Source organism: Camelina sativa, chromosome 14 (genome assembly GCF_030686135.1).
Source record: "Camelina sativa cultivar CO46 ecotype springtype chromosome 14, ASM3068613v1".
Classification (NCBI taxonomy): Eukaryota; Viridiplantae; Streptophyta; class Magnoliopsida; order Brassicales; family Brassicaceae; genus Camelina; species Camelina sativa.
The window spans coordinates 29,376,380-29,392,563 of NC_141893.1; the positions used below are offsets into that span (position 1 = coordinate 29,376,380).

The window sequence follows — 16,184 nt, forward strand, 5'->3', positions numbered from 1 at the left end:
CTAACAGTGTTGATGATGTATACTCAAACCAAGAAGAAGCGTACTTTGTTATATCGGATGACGAAGAGTGTATTAATATTTCAGATACTGATGTAGACTCAAGCCAAGAAGAAGCTCCCAAACAACAAAAAGACCCATGCCAAGAAGAAGCTCACAATCAACAAGAAGACACATGCCAAGAAGAAGCTCCGACTCAAGAAGAAGTCCCAAGCCAACAACAAGATCACACCAGCCAGGAAATGGGCAGTTGTAAGTTGTTGAATTCTTTATTATTGATGATTTGCCCTTTTGAAAATGACATATAATATTTTATTTCTTATGTTTGTATTAGTGCAAACACCTACTACGCAGGAGAACAATATAAGTGACGAAGAAATGAAACAAATCGAGAAAGTTATAAAATGTTGGACTAAGCCCAAGGACATCAAAATTGTGCTTTCGTCAATGGATGAAGTAAGTTTGAAAAAATCATATACTTGTTATCATAGGCGTTAAATACTAACAAAATTTGGATGTTCTACATTGTAGTATCTTTGGCAAGGGAATAAGTGAGAAACAATCTATGTCATGGATTTGAAAACTAAAGAAGATGTAAGTAAAGTAGCAAGGAAGGCAATGTTAATTTCTCATCCTGACAAAATTTCTAAAGATGTTACTCCACAAATGAGATACCTTGGTACCCGAATATTTTCAACATTAAAGGTTAGTGAACCTCGACTTTTGTTAGATTTTATGCACATTTTACTGTTATTTAATATAAACTTAAATTTTTCTTTTCTTTTGCAGGAGTACAGGGACAAATACTTCGAGGAAAATCCATAATTTGCATAATTGGCAAATATCCAGGATATGAACATGCTCACATCAAGAAGAATAATGAATGGAAAAGTATTTCAATGATTAGTTTGCAAGTGGATTATAAAAAATTGTCTATTTAATGTTAATTTATTTCTTTTCGCTTGTAAAACCTTTTAAATGGTGTTAATCTTATAAACAGTTTAGTTTTACAAGAGTATATCTGGTTTTTCGTAAGTTTTAAAAGGATTTATAAGTTGTTTATAATGATATATATCAGTTTGATTTGCTTTTTTAAAGGCTTTACAAGTTGTTTATGTAATTTACATTTAAAAGGTTTTATAAGTTGTTTATAATGATATATATCAGTTTGATTTGCTTTTTTAAAGGCTTTACAAGTTGTTTACGTAATTCACATTTTAAAAGGTTTATAAGTTGTTTATAATGATATATATCAGTTTGATTTGTTTTGTTAAGTCTTTACAAGTTGTTTATAAGGTTTTAAAACAGTAAATTTGAATGAAAAAAATCTTTTAAAATGGGGTTTACAACACCACAGACTGAAATTTTTTATTAAAACAAACAAATACATAATATATTATTCAAGAGTTTATAAAATAGATTTGAACTATTCAAGTTCATACATCAGTTTCCTCTCCCAGCGTATTGGTTTGTCATCTCTCTAGCCATTGCTTCAAACCTTATCCTATCAGATTTGTAAAGGTTGGCAAGATTTTCATTGACCTGCTCCTCATCATCAACATCTGGTTCAATCAACTTCTCCACTAATCCCTTGAAGAACAAAGTAATCGGCATGGCTTGCCAATAGATAGCCCTCAACACTCTTAGGTAAATGCCTCCTCTATCTGATATGTTTGGGTGGCAAATTTTTGTGACGAAAAAAACCTGCATTATCAAGAAATTATAATTTTGAGTTGCTGCAAAAAGAGGAGTCTTATTACACATACTTGCTAAATAAAAGGGTGTATAATCAAAACAGATTACCTTTGGGGGATTATTTGGGTAATCAGGCGGAAAATGAAGACTCGATTTAAACACTCCCCCTTTGGGGTGTTCACCGGTCCGATTAAGGTAGCCTCCCATTGGAAAATGTTGTCATCAACAATTACTAACAAAAAGGCAAACACACTCAATCTCTTTTATCCTTAACAGTAAAACAAAACTAATGTGAAGATGTATGTGTTTACCTGCTGTGACGTTTATCGAATCATCCTTGTTCAAATATTTCAACGCAATCCTTAGATGGCTTGAAGAAAGATGCGACATTTCTAGCAGATTGAAGGAAGAAGATAATAGGATTTGTCGAATCTGAGAGATGACTTTTAAGTTTTCGTGAGACAAAGGTTTGATGTGTAGAGCAAAAAGTATTTATAATAGGCGAAGCGTCACTTTTGTTTACAAAAAGTAACCCTTCGGTTTCGCAAATACATAATTATAACCGAACCAAAGCGACGCTTCGCGTTTCACCCCTTCAATCAATTACGGTTTCGAAATCTTACCCCTTCAAATCTTACCCCTTCAAAGCGACTCTTTGCGTATTACCCCTTCAATTGTCTTCCACAAAAGAAACTTAAGCGATTCGAAATCAAAAGTGGAACGCTGTTTCTCTCTGGGCTTGGGGTAATTGCGAAATCCTTTATAGTATCTTGATTTATCTCCTTCGATGTTCGTTATCTCCCTTTTTAGGGCTTTTCCCCCATTTTTTCGTCTATATCTCTTCAAATCATCTAAAATCGTTGGAGGGTTTTGCTTGGTGTTTGATTACGAAGCAGTGAAGGAGACTTAAGATGGTGAAATCAGAGGAAAATTAGGGTTTTTGCAGGGAGAGAGAAGAGAGAGAGATGAAGAAGAGTAAGAGGAAGGGGAAGAGGAAGGGGAAGAGAGAGAGTGTGGCGACTTGATTTTTACAAGAGTATATATGGTTTTTAATCGTTGGAGGGTTTTACAAGAGTATATATGGTTTTTAACAGGTTTTAAAAGGTTTTACAAGTTGTTTGTAAATGATTTAAAAACAGTAAGACTTGCTTTTTTAAAAGGCATTACAAGTTGTTTATAATGATTTAAAACAGTAAAATCTGAAAAAAAAATTCTAAGAAAATGGAGTTTACAACACCACAGACTGAAATATTTTATTAAAAAGAACAAATTCAAGTTGAATTAAAGAGAGAGAGAGTTAGATAGCAGCTACACAACTAGATTTGTTTTGTCCACACTGACCGCACCTACTGCATTTGTATTGTTTTGAATTTATCTTAGCCTTTCCATACTCCCATGAACTAGCTATTACCTTTTTCTTTCGCCTGCCACTAGGTACACGAGTACAAGGTGGCCGAATAGAAGTACTAACACTCTCTGGAATCTCCCAATACTCCATATCACCTACTGGGTGAATGCTCTTTGAATATCCTAAACACCATCTGTAAAATAAAAAAAGAGGAAGATAAGACTTATAGAACTTTGATAAACCTTTGAAAAACCTTGTAAAACCTTGTAAAACCTTTTTTAAACTGTTTATAAACCTTATAAATAACTTATAAAACCTTTTAAAACATTGTAAAAACCTATCGGATCTCTTACTTTAGCAACCTTTTCAAAACCCAATTAAAGAAGAGAGTTATAACCTTTCAGTGAAATGATAATCATCAACAAACATGTTTTCATTGAGATTGACATGTTTGGCAGCAGCAATTCCATGTGAACAAGGGAATTTGTCAATATCAAACATACAGCATGTGCATTTCCTTGTGTCCAAATTCACCACATTTGTCTTTAAACCTGCTTTAACCTCGAAGACATTTTCATTTACTTGACTAACTTCAAGCCAGCGGGTAGTATTATTATAAAATTCATTCATCTTATTCTTAACATTTGGAGTAACAACATATGGATGTCGACAGCTCTCCTCATGACGTTCATTAAACCACCTAGTCAAAATAGACCTGATTGTCTCAAACAGGCAGACAATTGGATACTCGCGAGTCTCTTTTAACCTGGATTTAATGGACTCGGCACAATTAGATGTCATGATGTTGTACCGGTTAGAAAGAGAATATGCACGTGACAATTTCCTAATATCAGCTTGCCAAAGATATTCTCCAAGATCCGGATCACCACTGGTAATTTGACTGAACAAATAATCAAAATCATATTGAGTGTAAGCTCTTGAAGCATCATGAACAACTGGAAGAAGAGAAGCATAAGCTCTAAATCGTGTTTCCAGGTTCTTTTGCAAGTGGAAAGTGCAGATCCCATGATGAGCATGTACATAATTTACTGAAAGCGTAGTTGCAATTGAAGAAGCCCGATCAGACACGAAAATTAGATCCTTTTCATCAGGAATAATAATCTTCAAACACTGCAAAAACCAATCCCATGATGCACCGTTCTCATAATCAACAACGGCAAAAGCAACAGGATACAACTGAAAATTACCATCCTGAGCTGATGCAGCAAGCAAAGTCCCTTTATATTTTGATTTCAAATGGGCGCCATCAATAGAAATAACTTTTCTCATCAACTTAAAACCTCTAATTGATGCACCAAAAGCCAGAAAAGCATATCTAAACTTATTATCAGAATCAGCTTTGATGTAAGTGATAGTACCTGGATTCTTCTTTTCTATCATGTGAAACCAACTCGGTAAAACCTCATAACTATCAGCAGGTATACCCCTAGCAAGTTCTGATGCATGTTCTTGAGCTATCCATGCTTTTGAGTATGAGACACCAACTCCATGGTCATTCCTAAAAATTTCCATGAGCTGTTTGGGTCTGAGAGGAAGCTTTCCTCCTGCAAAATGGTTACTAACCAAACCAGCCAAAGTCCTTGCAGATGCTTGGCGATGATTAACATTCCTTAAAGCAGAGTCACAGCTGTGCTGACTAATATACTTTCGAACAACAAAGCTATCTGATGCTTTAGCCTTAGTTGCACGTAGCCTCCAACTACATTTTTCATCAATACATTTAAGAACATACCTCTTGTTTTCTGACTGAAAAGTATGAAACTCAAAACTATGCTTGACTGCATACATCCGCATCTGACTTCTCATTTCTGTTTTGTCTTTGAATAACTTTCCACAAAACAGTGAATCAACATCGATTAGACCTGTTGAGTGTGAAGAACCAGATGGATACCCAACAGAGGATGTCATGTTACGAGGAACACTCTCGACATATGGATTTGGTATTGGTCCCTGAAAGTACAAATCAATGGTTTTTTAAAAGATTTGTAAAGTATTTAAAAGGTTTTACAAGTGATTTCAAAGGATTTAATAAGGTTTATAACTGTTTTCAAAAGGTTTTTTAAAGTGTTTAAATGTAAGTTACCTGAGTATGAGTAGCAGTAAAATCATCAGCAGTGCCAGTATATTGACTTGAAGAAGCAACAGGAGAACAATAAAAACGAGGAACACTCTCGACATATGAATTTGGTATTGGTTGACCCTAAAAGTACAAATCAATGGTTTTTTAAAAGATTTGTAAAGTATTTAAAAGTTTTTACAAGTGATTTCAAAGGATTTAATAAGGTTTACAACTGTTTTCAAAAGGTTTTTTAAAGCGTTTAAATGTAAGTTACCTGAGTATGAGTAGCAGTAAAATCATCAGCAGTGCCAGTATGTTGACTTGAAGAAGCAACAGGAGGAACACTCTCGGCATATGGATTTGGTATTGGTTGACCCTGAAAGTACAAATCAATGGTTTTTTAAAAGATTTGTAAAGTATTTAAAAGGTTTTACAAGTGATTTCAAAGGATTTAATAAGGTTTACAACTGTTTTCAAAGGTTTTTAAAAACGGGTTGAAAAGGCAATTAAAACATTTATACCATTGTAAGTTACCTGAGTATGAGTATAAACATCAATAGCATTCCCAACAAACAGATTTGAGCTAGTTTGATCCTGAAAAGATTTGTAAAGTATTTAAAACGTTTTACAAGTGTTTTCAAAGAATTTTATAAATGTTTTGTAAGCAAGAAATAATTTAAAATTCTAAAGTAGAAAGTTACTTGAGTAACAGCAGTAACACTCTCAATAAAAGGAGTAGAGCTAAGTTGACCCTGATAAAGAAACATTCCTCAAATCAGTTACTTTTCTAAAACAATATTAGAAAGAATAAGAGAATGAGTTTACTAAAAATACATGCTCTACAGTCTCACAAAAATCCTCAACAGTAACACATAGATGAAGAACTCATCCACTTTGTGCATATTTGAGTTTAAAAGCTTCAAGCTGCCTATCATTTCTAATAAAGATAGGAATACTACATATGGTAGCAGACTTAGCAGGCAATGTATAACTAAGCTTTAAACATTGTGCCTGAATATCAATGTCAAAATCTTCTAATAGAATCTTTACCAACTCACTAAATCTAATATTCTCATCAATGTTAATCAAAGAAGCTCCCCTTTCACTATCCATCTCAAATTCCCAATGAATGTTGTTGTTCAACTTCCACAAACCACATACTGAATACAATTCAATCATTTGTACACCCAAACAAAATCCTGAGAAAACAAACCAATATCACGAATTACAAAACTACATTAAAAGAAGAGAGATCCGAACAACTATATCAAAGAATAACAGTAGATGTCCAAAGATCTAATAAAGGACTTTATTATCACAAACAGATCTAAAGAGCAAGTGCTTAAGACCTAAAAAAATTCTGACATCAAATTTGAAATCGAAACAACAATCTAATAGCTAACAGAAAATTGAAATTGAAATCAAAACTAAAATACAAAAACAAGCTTACACGATGGGAGAAAAGGACTTTATTATCACGAACAGATCTAAAGAGCAAGTGCTTAAGACCTAAAAAAATTCTGACATCAAATTTGAAATCGAAACAACAATCTAATAGCTAACACAAAATTGAAATTGAAATCAAAACTAAAAATATAGAAACAAGCTTACACGATGGGAGAAATACTTACACGATGGGAGAAGAAGAGACGACGAAGTAAAAGAGAGAACTATGACGACGGGAGAAGCAGTGATAATGGCGGAGGAGAGATCCGACCGGAAAAGGAGAGATGTCTCCGGAGAAGAAGAGACGAAGACGAAAAAGGTCGACGACGGAGAAATCGACGATGGAGAAAGTAGAATAAAATTGTCGGTAAAATTATAAAATAAAGGCAAAATTGTTTTTAAAAAATAAAGAAAAATATAATTAAAAATGATCATTAAAAAGGGTATTTTTAAAGAGGGATATAAAAAAATGGGCACTATCACACCCGGGATCGAGTCCCGGCTCCTACGAATGTAGGAATTTGGCTAATGGGCCGGCCAGTTGTGGCCCAATGGTTGACAAAAAAAAAAAAAAAAAAAAAAAATGGGCATTAGTAAGAAATTCTCAATCATTTTTCCCAAAAACTCAATTAAAAAGAAAAAGAAGAGAAGAGTCACCAATCAAATCGTTCTTCTCCTTTCTCTCTCTCTCTCTCTTTCTCGTCTTCTCCAATCGAATTTTTTTCTCCAAAGATTTCAACGCTTAATCTGAATCCTTCTTCTTCTTCTTTCGCTTATTAGTAAGTTGATACAACGAATTTGAGGATAAACATGATCAAAGCCGCCATGGATCTCGGTTGTTTGGATTTGGGATGTCTTTCTTCACTCTCTGACAAGAAAACCGCCGCCGTCGGTGTTTCCGATCCTCTTCAGTTCTCTTCTTCCCCTTCGAAATCTTGCAAGGTAATTTCAGTTTCGGTTCACAGATCCAATTTCATTCCGGTTAATCGATTTTGTTTCTCCCATATGATTGAGTTTTTTTTTATTTTCTTGCTGTTGAGTAGAAATTAGGGTTTTGGTAATTTAGGCTCTCGTATTGTGGAATTTATGCTTAAACATACCTAATTACTTGAATTTGATGATACCTCTTCACTATTGAAACAAGTCCTTAGTCATGGTGCTTAGAGGCTACTCGCACTTGATTGATCGCTAATTAAAGGTTGTTACGTGCTTCTCCTGTTATGGTATTGTCTTCGTTTCAGAACAAATCACCAAGAGAGATATCATTAGAGATTAGGAAATCACAATCAAAGAGGTCTTCTTCTCAACGTAAAACCTCACCTCTTGGCTGGTTCCCTCGGAGTAGAAAGGGGGATTCATACTTGAATAGGAAGATTAAGAAGCTACAGGTAATGTTTCTTTCTAGTTTATATATACTTTTCACTGATTGGGAACAACTAGCACTACATTTTAGTTCAATCTTGAATATTGAGTTTGATTCTATGGTGTTGTATAGGAGGTTGGAGGAATGAACCAGACGCTTGATGAGACTCTTGGCGACTCTAATCCACACTACTGTAAGATTGTAAGGGAACAGATGGCTGTGAGAGAGGCTGCTGGTAAAGCCATGGAGCTCCGAAAGGCTGCTCTCGTTGAAGCACCTTGGTGTAGAATACTTCGAGCTGCTAGGTAATTTAACATCTAGGAGATTGTTTGTGGTACCTCTTTATCTTTTCTTAACTATAGGATTTTTCATGTTGATAGGATTCCATGTACAGAAGCAGAAACTTTGATGGAGAATGCAGAAAAGGCTGCAGTGGAAGCTTTTGAAGCGGCATCTGCGATGGGAGTGATAATGCATGATAAACCAAATAGCTCGAGGAAACAATATCGTATCGAAACGTCAGGAACACATGGAAGGGGATCTCCTACTCATACCGTTACTGCGTCTTTCGACACTGCCTTTGATGTGGATAAAGAAGTAGCTGCTGCTGTCAAAACTGCATTTGCTAGGCTTGCAAACTCCCCCTCTGTCAGTAAAGCTGAGTTTAGAGACCTTCTGAAGAAAATCAGCGAGCATCCTGAGGTGCGTGATAATCATGAGATCACTGAGATGTCTTCAGAATGCGACACAGAGTCAGATTCTGAACTCGACATTCTACACAAGGTTGATGAAGAAGTGGCTGAATGTGAGGAGACTTCATCTTTCAAAACGAGACAGCTAAAAGTCAAAAGGCGACAGTCCTTTGGAAAGTTTAGCAGAGAGAAGCTGTTGGATATGTTGCTTGAGAGGCTTCAGGGCTTACAAGAAGATCATCTTTCAAGTCTTGCCTCTGTAGTAGCAACTTGTGGTTTAAATGAGGCCTTGAGGGGACATACCACAAGCATCAACGAACCTACCGTTTCAGACCATGGGAATTCTTCTTCAATGGATATAAGATCAAGAAGAGATTCTAAGTGCGGGTCCTTAATGGAAGGAAAAACAACAAGGAATGGAACAGAGACAGAGATTCCGAGTTTGGACAAGTATCTAGTTAAGCACATGACCAAATTAGAAAGAGAAGTCTATGAAGCCAAAAGGGATTCAAAGGAAAATTCTGACAAAGACAGAAAGGTTCCTCAAGGTGTTGCAAGTGATCCTGTTCCAGATTTGGGAAGCATCTTTGTGAAACATTCTTCAAGGCTTGAGAAGGAGGTCGAAGAGGCCAAGAAGAACGCAGGAATGAATTCTAGAAAGTACCAAAAGAACTCAAGCAGAAACAAAACGTCAATGGATCCTATCCAGGACTTGGAAAGTTTGCTAGTGAAAAAGCATGTTTCTGGACTGGAGAAGGACGTTCGAGAAACTATAAGGAACTGCGGAAAAATGTATGAGAATGTGAAGAAGCCGGGAAAGAAAGAGAGTTCGTCTGAAGTTCCCAGCTTGGATAGTTGTCTGGTAAAACATGTCTCCAAGCTAGAGAAAGAAGTCCAAGATGCAAAGAAGAGAAACCAAGAAGAACTTGATGCAAGAAATTTAGAAACAGTTTCAAGAGTAGCGGCTGAAGAATTGGGAAAAGAAAACGTAGACTTGAACAATAAAGCTGAGGGTCAAGAAGAAAGCTTAGACAAGATCTTGGTCAAGCCGGTTCACAGGTTGGAAAGAGAAAAAGTTGCATCAGAAGCATTTTATGGAAATCGGAGGATTCAAAGGAGAAAACAAGCAGCAAAAACAGACTCAGATTATGAGAGTTTGGACAAAATTTTGGTGAAACATGTTCCAAAGCTAGAGAAGGAGAAGCAGAGGTTCAAAACTGAATTAGAAGAGACGGAAAACTCAGTGAACAATAATGAAGGTAGCTTGGACCAAACACTGGAAAAACATAACCAGGGACCTGAAAGCACGAAGACGGCAAAACCAATTCTCACCAGACAACAAATGAGGGATATAGAGATACAAGAAACTTGGGGTGGTTTAGGCCTTGGGGAGTCAAAGATCAATAGCCAGAAGAGACTCGAAATCAAGAAAACAGAAGCTACTGAGCATTTGGGAGAAGAGAGAAGACCGATTCTTACTAGACGACAAGCGAGGGACAAAGAAATGCTAGAAGCTTGGGGCGGTTTAGGACTTGGGGACTCAAGCCTGCACCAAAATAAGCAGAAAACGAAACCTGAAACCGAGAAGACAGAGAAAGCAATACCACTGTCAACAAGAAGACAAGCAAGGGATAGAGAGATGCAAGAAGCTTGGGGTGGTTTAGATCTCGGGAACTCGATTCGACCGAGTCTGTCAAAACTTGAAAGAGAGAAGGTACACTATCCTTCTGCTGCAATTCGAAAAAACAATTCTGATTTTTTTTCCTAACAATCATTTGAGCTTGTTTTTGCTGTTTGGTTCTCTCATTCGCACAGGCTGCATGGATTAAGGCCGAGAAAGAGGAAACTACCGGAGGAAACTAATGTGCAATGGAACAGAACATAGAAACATATAGATTCTTATAATCTAGCTAGTTTCAAAGAAAATAATGTGTAAATTTCATTTGGTAACAGTTGTAGCGTGTATGTAATAAAGTTTTCTTTTGTTAAGGATTACATGAATGTGTTATCAGATAACAAATCTTTGTGTGGAAAGTATTATAAAACTACGAACAAAATTGAATAATAGACGTTAAATTTGGCAAAACTACTAAGAAAGCATTGCATTTTGCAACTTAAAAGTGATGGATATGTAAATAAATTTTAATTATCAAGCTGGATTACACAGTGGGTAACCGGGTCCCGTAATCAAGTATATCTGTATATCAAAAAAAAAAAAAAAAAAAAAAAAACATTTTTTGGACAGCAGCAAAAGAGAAGAAGGGCCCAACCGGGTTCGAACCGGTGACCTATTGATCTGCAGTCAATTGCTCTACCACTGAGCTATGAACCCAATTGACTTATTTGCTCTTTGTAATATTTTTAACATAATTTAAATTTTGCCTTTTAAGATAAAACAAAAGCAAGAAAACAAAACACTTGCGAACAATTTGAACACAGTCCTTTCCTTTGTCTCTCTTTAGTAAATTCTCAGACAAACAAAAGAAGCAAAATGGGTGAGAATCCATGGCAGCCACTTCTCCAGACCTTCGAGAAACTATCGAATTGCGTCCAAACTCACCTCTCCAATTTCATCGGCATCCAAAATAGTCGTCCTTCGTCGTCCACAGTCCAAAACCCAATCATCTCCGTGGACTCTTCTTCTTCTCCACCAATCGCAACCAACAGTTCCTCTAGTCTTCAGAAACTCCCTTTCAAGGTACAAATCTATTCCGGTTCCAACAAGTTAGGGTTGTTTTTTTGCAACTTTTCAAAACCTTTCATCTGCTTATTATGATCACCAATGTGTTCGATGAAATTCCCCAATGAACCTTTTCTGCCTTAGCTGGGTCAGAAATCGTCTCTCTTGGTTTCTTTACCAAACATATGGTTGAAATTTAGATACTTTAGTTCATTTACATTATCTTGATACTTGATGATTTGGAGTTTGTGTAACTAGCCATAAAATTAAGCCCCTCATTGACAAGAATTTGGTCCATACAGCAATAGGTTTTTGTTGATACGAAACACCAAACTTACTTCATGTTCTTTTCAGGAAAAGTCTATAGGTCCTGTGACTAAAGAGGATCTTGGGAGAGCTACATGGACATTTTTGCACACTCTTGCTGCGCAGGTTCAGTCTTGCTTTCGTTTTTTTTCTCAAATTAGTCGTATTTTACACTTCCCTTGAACACCCGTGGCTATCCATTTGTTTTCCTTGGTGCCCATGAGGGATGATGAACAGACTTAGAGGTTCTTTTGCGTATTGATTTGATTGTTTATTGGCAAGTCTTTGGGCGAGTGCGTGCCTTTGGTTCTTGTTTTAGTTTGCTCTGTGTTCATTGGTTTTACAAAGTGAAACAAATTATTTTAGTTCAGTTTTTGTCATTTCCATACTTACTACTTCGATGAGACCTCTAGCAGTTTTGTAAGTAGATGTGAATTGGTTAAACTAGAGTATGTATTCTGAATCGAATGTTTCCTTTTTCCTATCAGTATCCAGAAAAACCAACAAGGCAGCAAAAGAAGGATGTTAAAGAACTGGTACAACTCTTCCTGCCCTTGTCTATCATCTTATTTACTTTATAGACTTTAAGGCTTAATTTTTTCGATCATTTATTCTCAAGAACCTGCACTCCTTAAGTGTTCTTCTTGTGAAAGCTAATAATGGACCACCTCATTTTCTGTAGATGTCGATACTTTCTCGAATGTACCCTTGTAGAGAATGTGCGGATCACTTCAAAGAGATCCTAAGGTAATGCTCTCTCTTACCTCATTGCAACTTACTGTAGTGGATTTTGATCACTTATTCTCTCGGTTATGTTCATAATAGATCAAATCCCGCACAAGCTGGATCTCAGGAGGAGTTCTCGCAGTGGCTTTGCCATGTACACAACACCGTAAATAGAAGGTAACACTGTAAAGAAGATTAATGTTAAATGTAGCGAGGTTATTGTGGGAGCGTTCTTGCATATCTCAAAGCAATGTGATTCTTAAATTGGTTTTGCAGTTTGGGGAAATTGGTGTTCCCTTGCGAGAGAGTGGATGCAAGATGGGGCAAGTTAGAGTGTGAGCAGAAAAGTTGTGATCTCCATGGAACTTCTATGGACTTTTAGACCCATTTTTATTAACTACTTATATTTGTATTGATAATATATAGTTTATGAAATTTACAACAGAAAAAAAAAAAAGAGTATCTTTTTAACTATTTACAATCCTTTTCTAAGAAATTTCAAGTAAATAAAGACTTGAAAAAATGGAGGAAACAAAAGTTGTTGATGGAGATGTTCGACTGATATTTGATAGTGGTAAGTGGTAACTGGTGAATTATTTAACATTTAGTTAAGTTAAATAATTACAAAAAAAAAGTGTCGATTACATTAAAATTGATTTGACGGATTAACTGAAATAAATCGTTAAAACTTAAAACAATTAATTACCAATTCTTAAGTAATGTATATAACCAATATTTGAATTTTTGATAAGTGTAAATGTATGGGTTGTTGGTTATACTACAATTACCATCAAATTTAGCTCGTGCTCAAATTTCTTCTTTAGTTATATTTTTTATTCTTCTTCTTTCCATACTTTTTCGTGTGCTATATATATGTGATGAAACGTTACCTCTAAGAAACTTGGGAACAACTAAAAATCAAGTACTTAAAATCACATCTTAAGTTTGATTCAAGGGCACGCATAATTAGATAAATATAATACTACTACTGTACTACATAATTACTTAATTACGATGGACAATTTTAAAATGTTTTTACACCAGCTCTCCATGTGTATCATGTTTTGTGCAAACCCCATAAATAATCGAGTAAATATTGAGTTTTGAGATGCAAGATAATCTCAAGAACTATCCTTTTAATATAATATAGAGAATATTCTATTTGGGGATTAACTAAAAATTTGTATTTCTCACCATTACATACTTATTAAAGAAACTAAGCTTGTTCGAGACTATTCATAATATAGTGGAATGTTGTATACAGTGAGTATAATTATTACAGAAACAATACACATTATCTATAAATAACGTGAAGATCCTTTGAAAATAGCTTTTTTTGAAGAAGAATGTGTTGGGATTAAGTGGAAAGGATGTTCCAAGTCTGGAAAGTAGAAAGGTGACCCAATATTAAAATCTATAATTGTTACTTTACTACTTGTTTGTCAAAAAGGGTTTTTATATTTTAATTACTTTCAAAGTTGGCTAACTAATATTGGTCTCTCAACTGAATATATAAAATGATTAGTCAATAATCTATGGAGTATGCTTCAAGTCACATGATCTTAAGAAACTTGGCTGATAAACAATTTAATATTAAATCCATAAGTGACTTCGTTTTTAAAAAATTAATTATAAGTAGATATGGGGCTTAACAAGCTTATTAATAAAAAGGCAACCAAAAACCTACCACAGTACAAGCGTGTAGTTATAAATCAGACCTAACGTTAAGAATTTATAAAGATCTCTTTTATAATTTCAACTACAAGTACTCCAACAATGACATCTAACGAATCGTCTAGTTTGCATCGTGATCATATTGTTATGGATATATAAGTTAAAAACAACTTTAAAGCTAAATTATTTAAGGTACTTTCAAAACTAAACTACTTTTAAGCTAAATGCTTTATGGTGGTTTTAAAACTCGTCAATACAGTATATAACTATTAAAAAAAAGAAAAAAAGAAAGAAAGAGAGAAAAAAACTGCTAAATTTGGATTGACTTGTCTATTGATGGAAATAAATTTAAAAATGTTACAATTTGGATATTTTGATTAAGTTCTCACAAACTGCAAACAATTACTGGCATTTGGTCGCTAGATTTTTGGTCTAATATTTTATGGATTAGAACTAGACTTGCATATAACTTTTTTCCTGAGAAATTTTTTCATCCACATTTCAACAAAAAAAGTTGATAGAACGTATATAGTTTAATGATTTGTATTATCACTATCACCGTTTAATAAGTTATGTTCAAATCTTATAGTGTGCTTTGGTGAGTTATAGAAAAGAAAAAAAAAAGAAATGAAAACTCAATGCAAATAAAAAGAAAATCATTGCACTGTACGCTATTGCTTTTTTAGTGTAATGAAGTTGTCAAAGTAGTTAGAGAGTGTTTTGTGTTTGTGTGAGAGAGATATGGGTCTTAACTTAAAGACCTTTTTCCCTTTTTCCAATTAATAACAATCAAAGAGATGTCATCCCCTCACCTTATTCGACATTTTCGGTTTAGTGGTTTAACCATTATATTTATTTTAATTTAGCTGTAAGATTGATTATATAATATGGATTACTTAATTTATAGTTTGATACAATATACACAAGTCCTTCTTCGTTCACGTATACAAGATGAACACAATCCCGGAGTTTTGGGGGTGTGCCGTCCGTATTCTGCTTTCGAATCGATTAAGGTAAGTACTTTTTGGGAAAATAAACTAATTTGTTATAGTATTAATATATATCGTATAGTAAATCCAACCCTCCAAAACAATTATGTTGGGTGAAATTATGTCTCTATTCATAAAAATAGTTATAAACAAAAAATAAGCTAAGGAAGTAATGATAAAATTTTGAATAAATGATTTAACAGTCTAATACTACTACAATATAATATAGTTACCCTTGTCATATATATAAGAAAAGCTATTAATATTTGATAGTCGTAATTACCAGTTTACCACATAGTCCACCATATGTGCATGTAAATATGATGTCGAGAAAGGAACGTTAGATAAATTATAATAAACCTGGTTATCTATAAATTAAGAGAGTTGTTTAAGAAAGCTTTGACTCTAAGCAAAAATGACTAAATAAGGACTAACTAATACTCACTCCAAAGCAAGAAAAATATTAATGGAAGCTAAAAGTGACATTACATCTCTTTGATTTTCAATTAGTATTTCCTTAATACCAATTGCACAATACATTACTTTGCTTGTAGTTTGAATTACTACTATTTATTTATCTCTCTCTCGCACACATACATACTAGTTTGAAGTTTCTTCCTTCAAGAAAAAGTTGGAATTAAGTAAATTGACTCTCATCTTTTTCTATTTAGTTGACTATATCTTGACCGTAGACGACCAAACCAATCAAGACTCAAGAGTAGACGTATTTCTTATTTTAGTGGATTTTTTAAATAATAAAAAAAGAAATATAGAATTCGATATGGATCTAAATCATAATATATACACATCAATGTCTCTACAAATGCGTAAAAATACATACTGTTTTTTCATAAAGAAGAATAAACTCAAATTTCTCATTAGGCATATATATTTGGGGGGGGGAGTAATCGTTATTATATTTGAAACGCAAGAATTGGATAATGCCGAGTTGCCGACGACGTATTTGATTGTCAGCTTTCATGGTTCATATTCTAGAAATTACTAGTAAATTATCATTATTCATTCACTTATTTATATCTCTCTCTTATTTTTATTTTTTATTCCATTTTTGCTTCTTCTTTTTTTTTTTTTTTTGCTTATATTAATTTGTGTATATATTTATCGGTTAAGACTTAAGATAAAGATACTAGCGGTGAATTAACAAACTTTGAAAGCCAAGAAAATGCT

General features: G+C 34.4%; 4 protein-coding genes and 1 non-coding gene across 5 annotated transcripts; 2 read left to right on the forward strand and 3 right to left on the reverse strand.

The window, feature by feature from the left end:
• Positions 1–1,440: 1,440 nt before the first annotated feature.
• LOC104744000 (ubiquitin-conjugating enzyme E2 11-like) lies at positions 1,441–2,082 on the reverse strand. The gene is made up of 3 exons (XM_010465030.1): positions 2,004–2,082; positions 1,801–1,892; positions 1,441–1,701 (listed from the first exon to the last, which is right to left on the reverse strand). The coding sequence occupies exons 1-3, from the start codon at positions 2,080–2,082 to the stop codon at positions 1,441–1,443; spliced, it is 432 nt and encodes a 143-aa protein (XP_010463332.1).
• Positions 2,083–2,809: 727 nt separating this feature from the next.
• On the reverse strand, positions 2,810–6,935 carry LOC104744001 (uncharacterized). The gene is made up of 7 exons (XM_087482926.1): positions 6,752–6,935; positions 5,822–6,319; positions 5,655–5,714; positions 5,395–5,496; positions 5,145–5,261; positions 3,438–5,011; positions 2,810–3,233 (listed from the first exon to the last, which is right to left on the reverse strand). Exons 2-7 carry the CDS (start codon positions 5,885–5,887, stop codon positions 2,990–2,992), a joined length of 2,163 nt encoding a protein of 720 aa, XP_087339052.1. The 5' UTR covers positions 5,888–6,319; positions 6,752–6,935; the 3' UTR covers positions 2,810–2,989.
• A 216-nt stretch (positions 6,936–7,151) lies between these two features.
• On the forward strand, positions 7,152–10,641 carry LOC104742526 (uncharacterized). Its single transcript, XM_010463536.2, has 5 exons — positions 7,152–7,508; positions 7,808–7,954; positions 8,062–8,234; positions 8,310–10,335; positions 10,437–10,641. Exons 1-5 carry the CDS (start codon positions 7,377–7,379, stop codon positions 10,482–10,484), a joined length of 2,526 nt encoding a protein of 841 aa, XP_010461838.2. The 5' UTR covers positions 7,152–7,376; the 3' UTR covers positions 10,485–10,641.
• A 240-nt stretch (positions 10,642–10,881) lies between these two features.
• Positions 10,882–10,953, reverse strand: TRNAC-GCA (transfer RNA cysteine (anticodon GCA)). The gene has a single exon. It is a non-coding gene; the product is annotated as a tRNA-Cys (tRNA).
• Positions 10,954–11,039: 86 nt separating this feature from the next.
• LOC104742528 (FAD-linked sulfhydryl oxidase ERV1) lies at positions 11,040–12,807 on the forward strand. Its single transcript, XM_010463537.3, has 6 exons — positions 11,040–11,319; positions 11,656–11,733; positions 12,096–12,143; positions 12,290–12,354; positions 12,433–12,510; positions 12,610–12,807. The coding sequence occupies exons 1-6, from the start codon at positions 11,113–11,115 to the stop codon at positions 12,713–12,715; spliced, it is 582 nt and encodes a 193-aa protein (XP_010461839.1). The 5' UTR covers positions 11,040–11,112; the 3' UTR covers positions 12,716–12,807.
• The last annotated feature ends 3,377 nt before the right edge of the window (positions 12,808–16,184 follow it).

Bases quoted from the DNA above. Each gene is read 5' to 3' on its own strand.
- LOC104744000 (XM_010465030.1), bottom strand. From the start codon at position 2,082: ATGTCGCATCTTTCTTCAAGCCATCTAAGGATTGCGTTGAAATATTTG. The intron at 1,893-2,003 runs GTAAACACATAC...TTCCAATGGGAG, and splicing joins TTCGATAAACGTCACAGCAG to GCTACCTTAATCGGACCGGT. The intron at 1,702-1,800 runs GTAATCTGTTTT...TTGATAATGCAG, and splicing joins ACCCAAATAATCCCCCAAAG to GTTTTTTTCGTCACAAAAAT.
- LOC104744001 (XM_087482926.1), bottom strand. From the start codon at position 5,887: ATGTTTCTTTATCAGGGTCAACTTAGCTCTACTCCTTTTATTGAGAGT. The intron at 5,497-5,654 runs GTAACTTACAAT...TTGTACTTTCAG, and splicing joins ATGTTTATACTCATACTCAG to GGTCAACCAATACCAAATCC. The intron at 5,262-5,394 runs GTAACTTACATT...TTGTACTTTTAG, and splicing joins TTACTGCTACTCATACTCAG to GGTCAACCAATACCAAATTC.
- LOC104742526 (XM_010463536.2), top strand. From the start codon at position 7,377: ATGATCAAAGCCGCCATGGATCTCGGTTGTTTGGATTTGGGATGTCTT. The intron at 8,235-8,309 runs GTAATTTAACAT...TCATGTTGATAG, and splicing joins AGAATACTTCGAGCTGCTAG to GATTCCATGTACAGAAGCAG. The intron at 10,336-10,436 runs GTACACTATCCT...TCATTCGCACAG, and splicing joins CAAAACTTGAAAGAGAGAAG to GCTGCATGGATTAAGGCCGA.
- LOC104742528 (XM_010463537.3), top strand. From the start codon at position 11,113: ATGGGTGAGAATCCATGGCAGCCACTTCTCCAGACCTTCGAGAAACTA. The intron at 12,355-12,432 runs GTAATGCTCTCT...TGTTCATAATAG, and splicing joins CACTTCAAAGAGATCCTAAG to ATCAAATCCCGCACAAGCTG. The intron at 12,511-12,609 runs GTAACACTGTAA...TTGGTTTTGCAG, and splicing joins CACAACACCGTAAATAGAAG to TTTGGGGAAATTGGTGTTCC.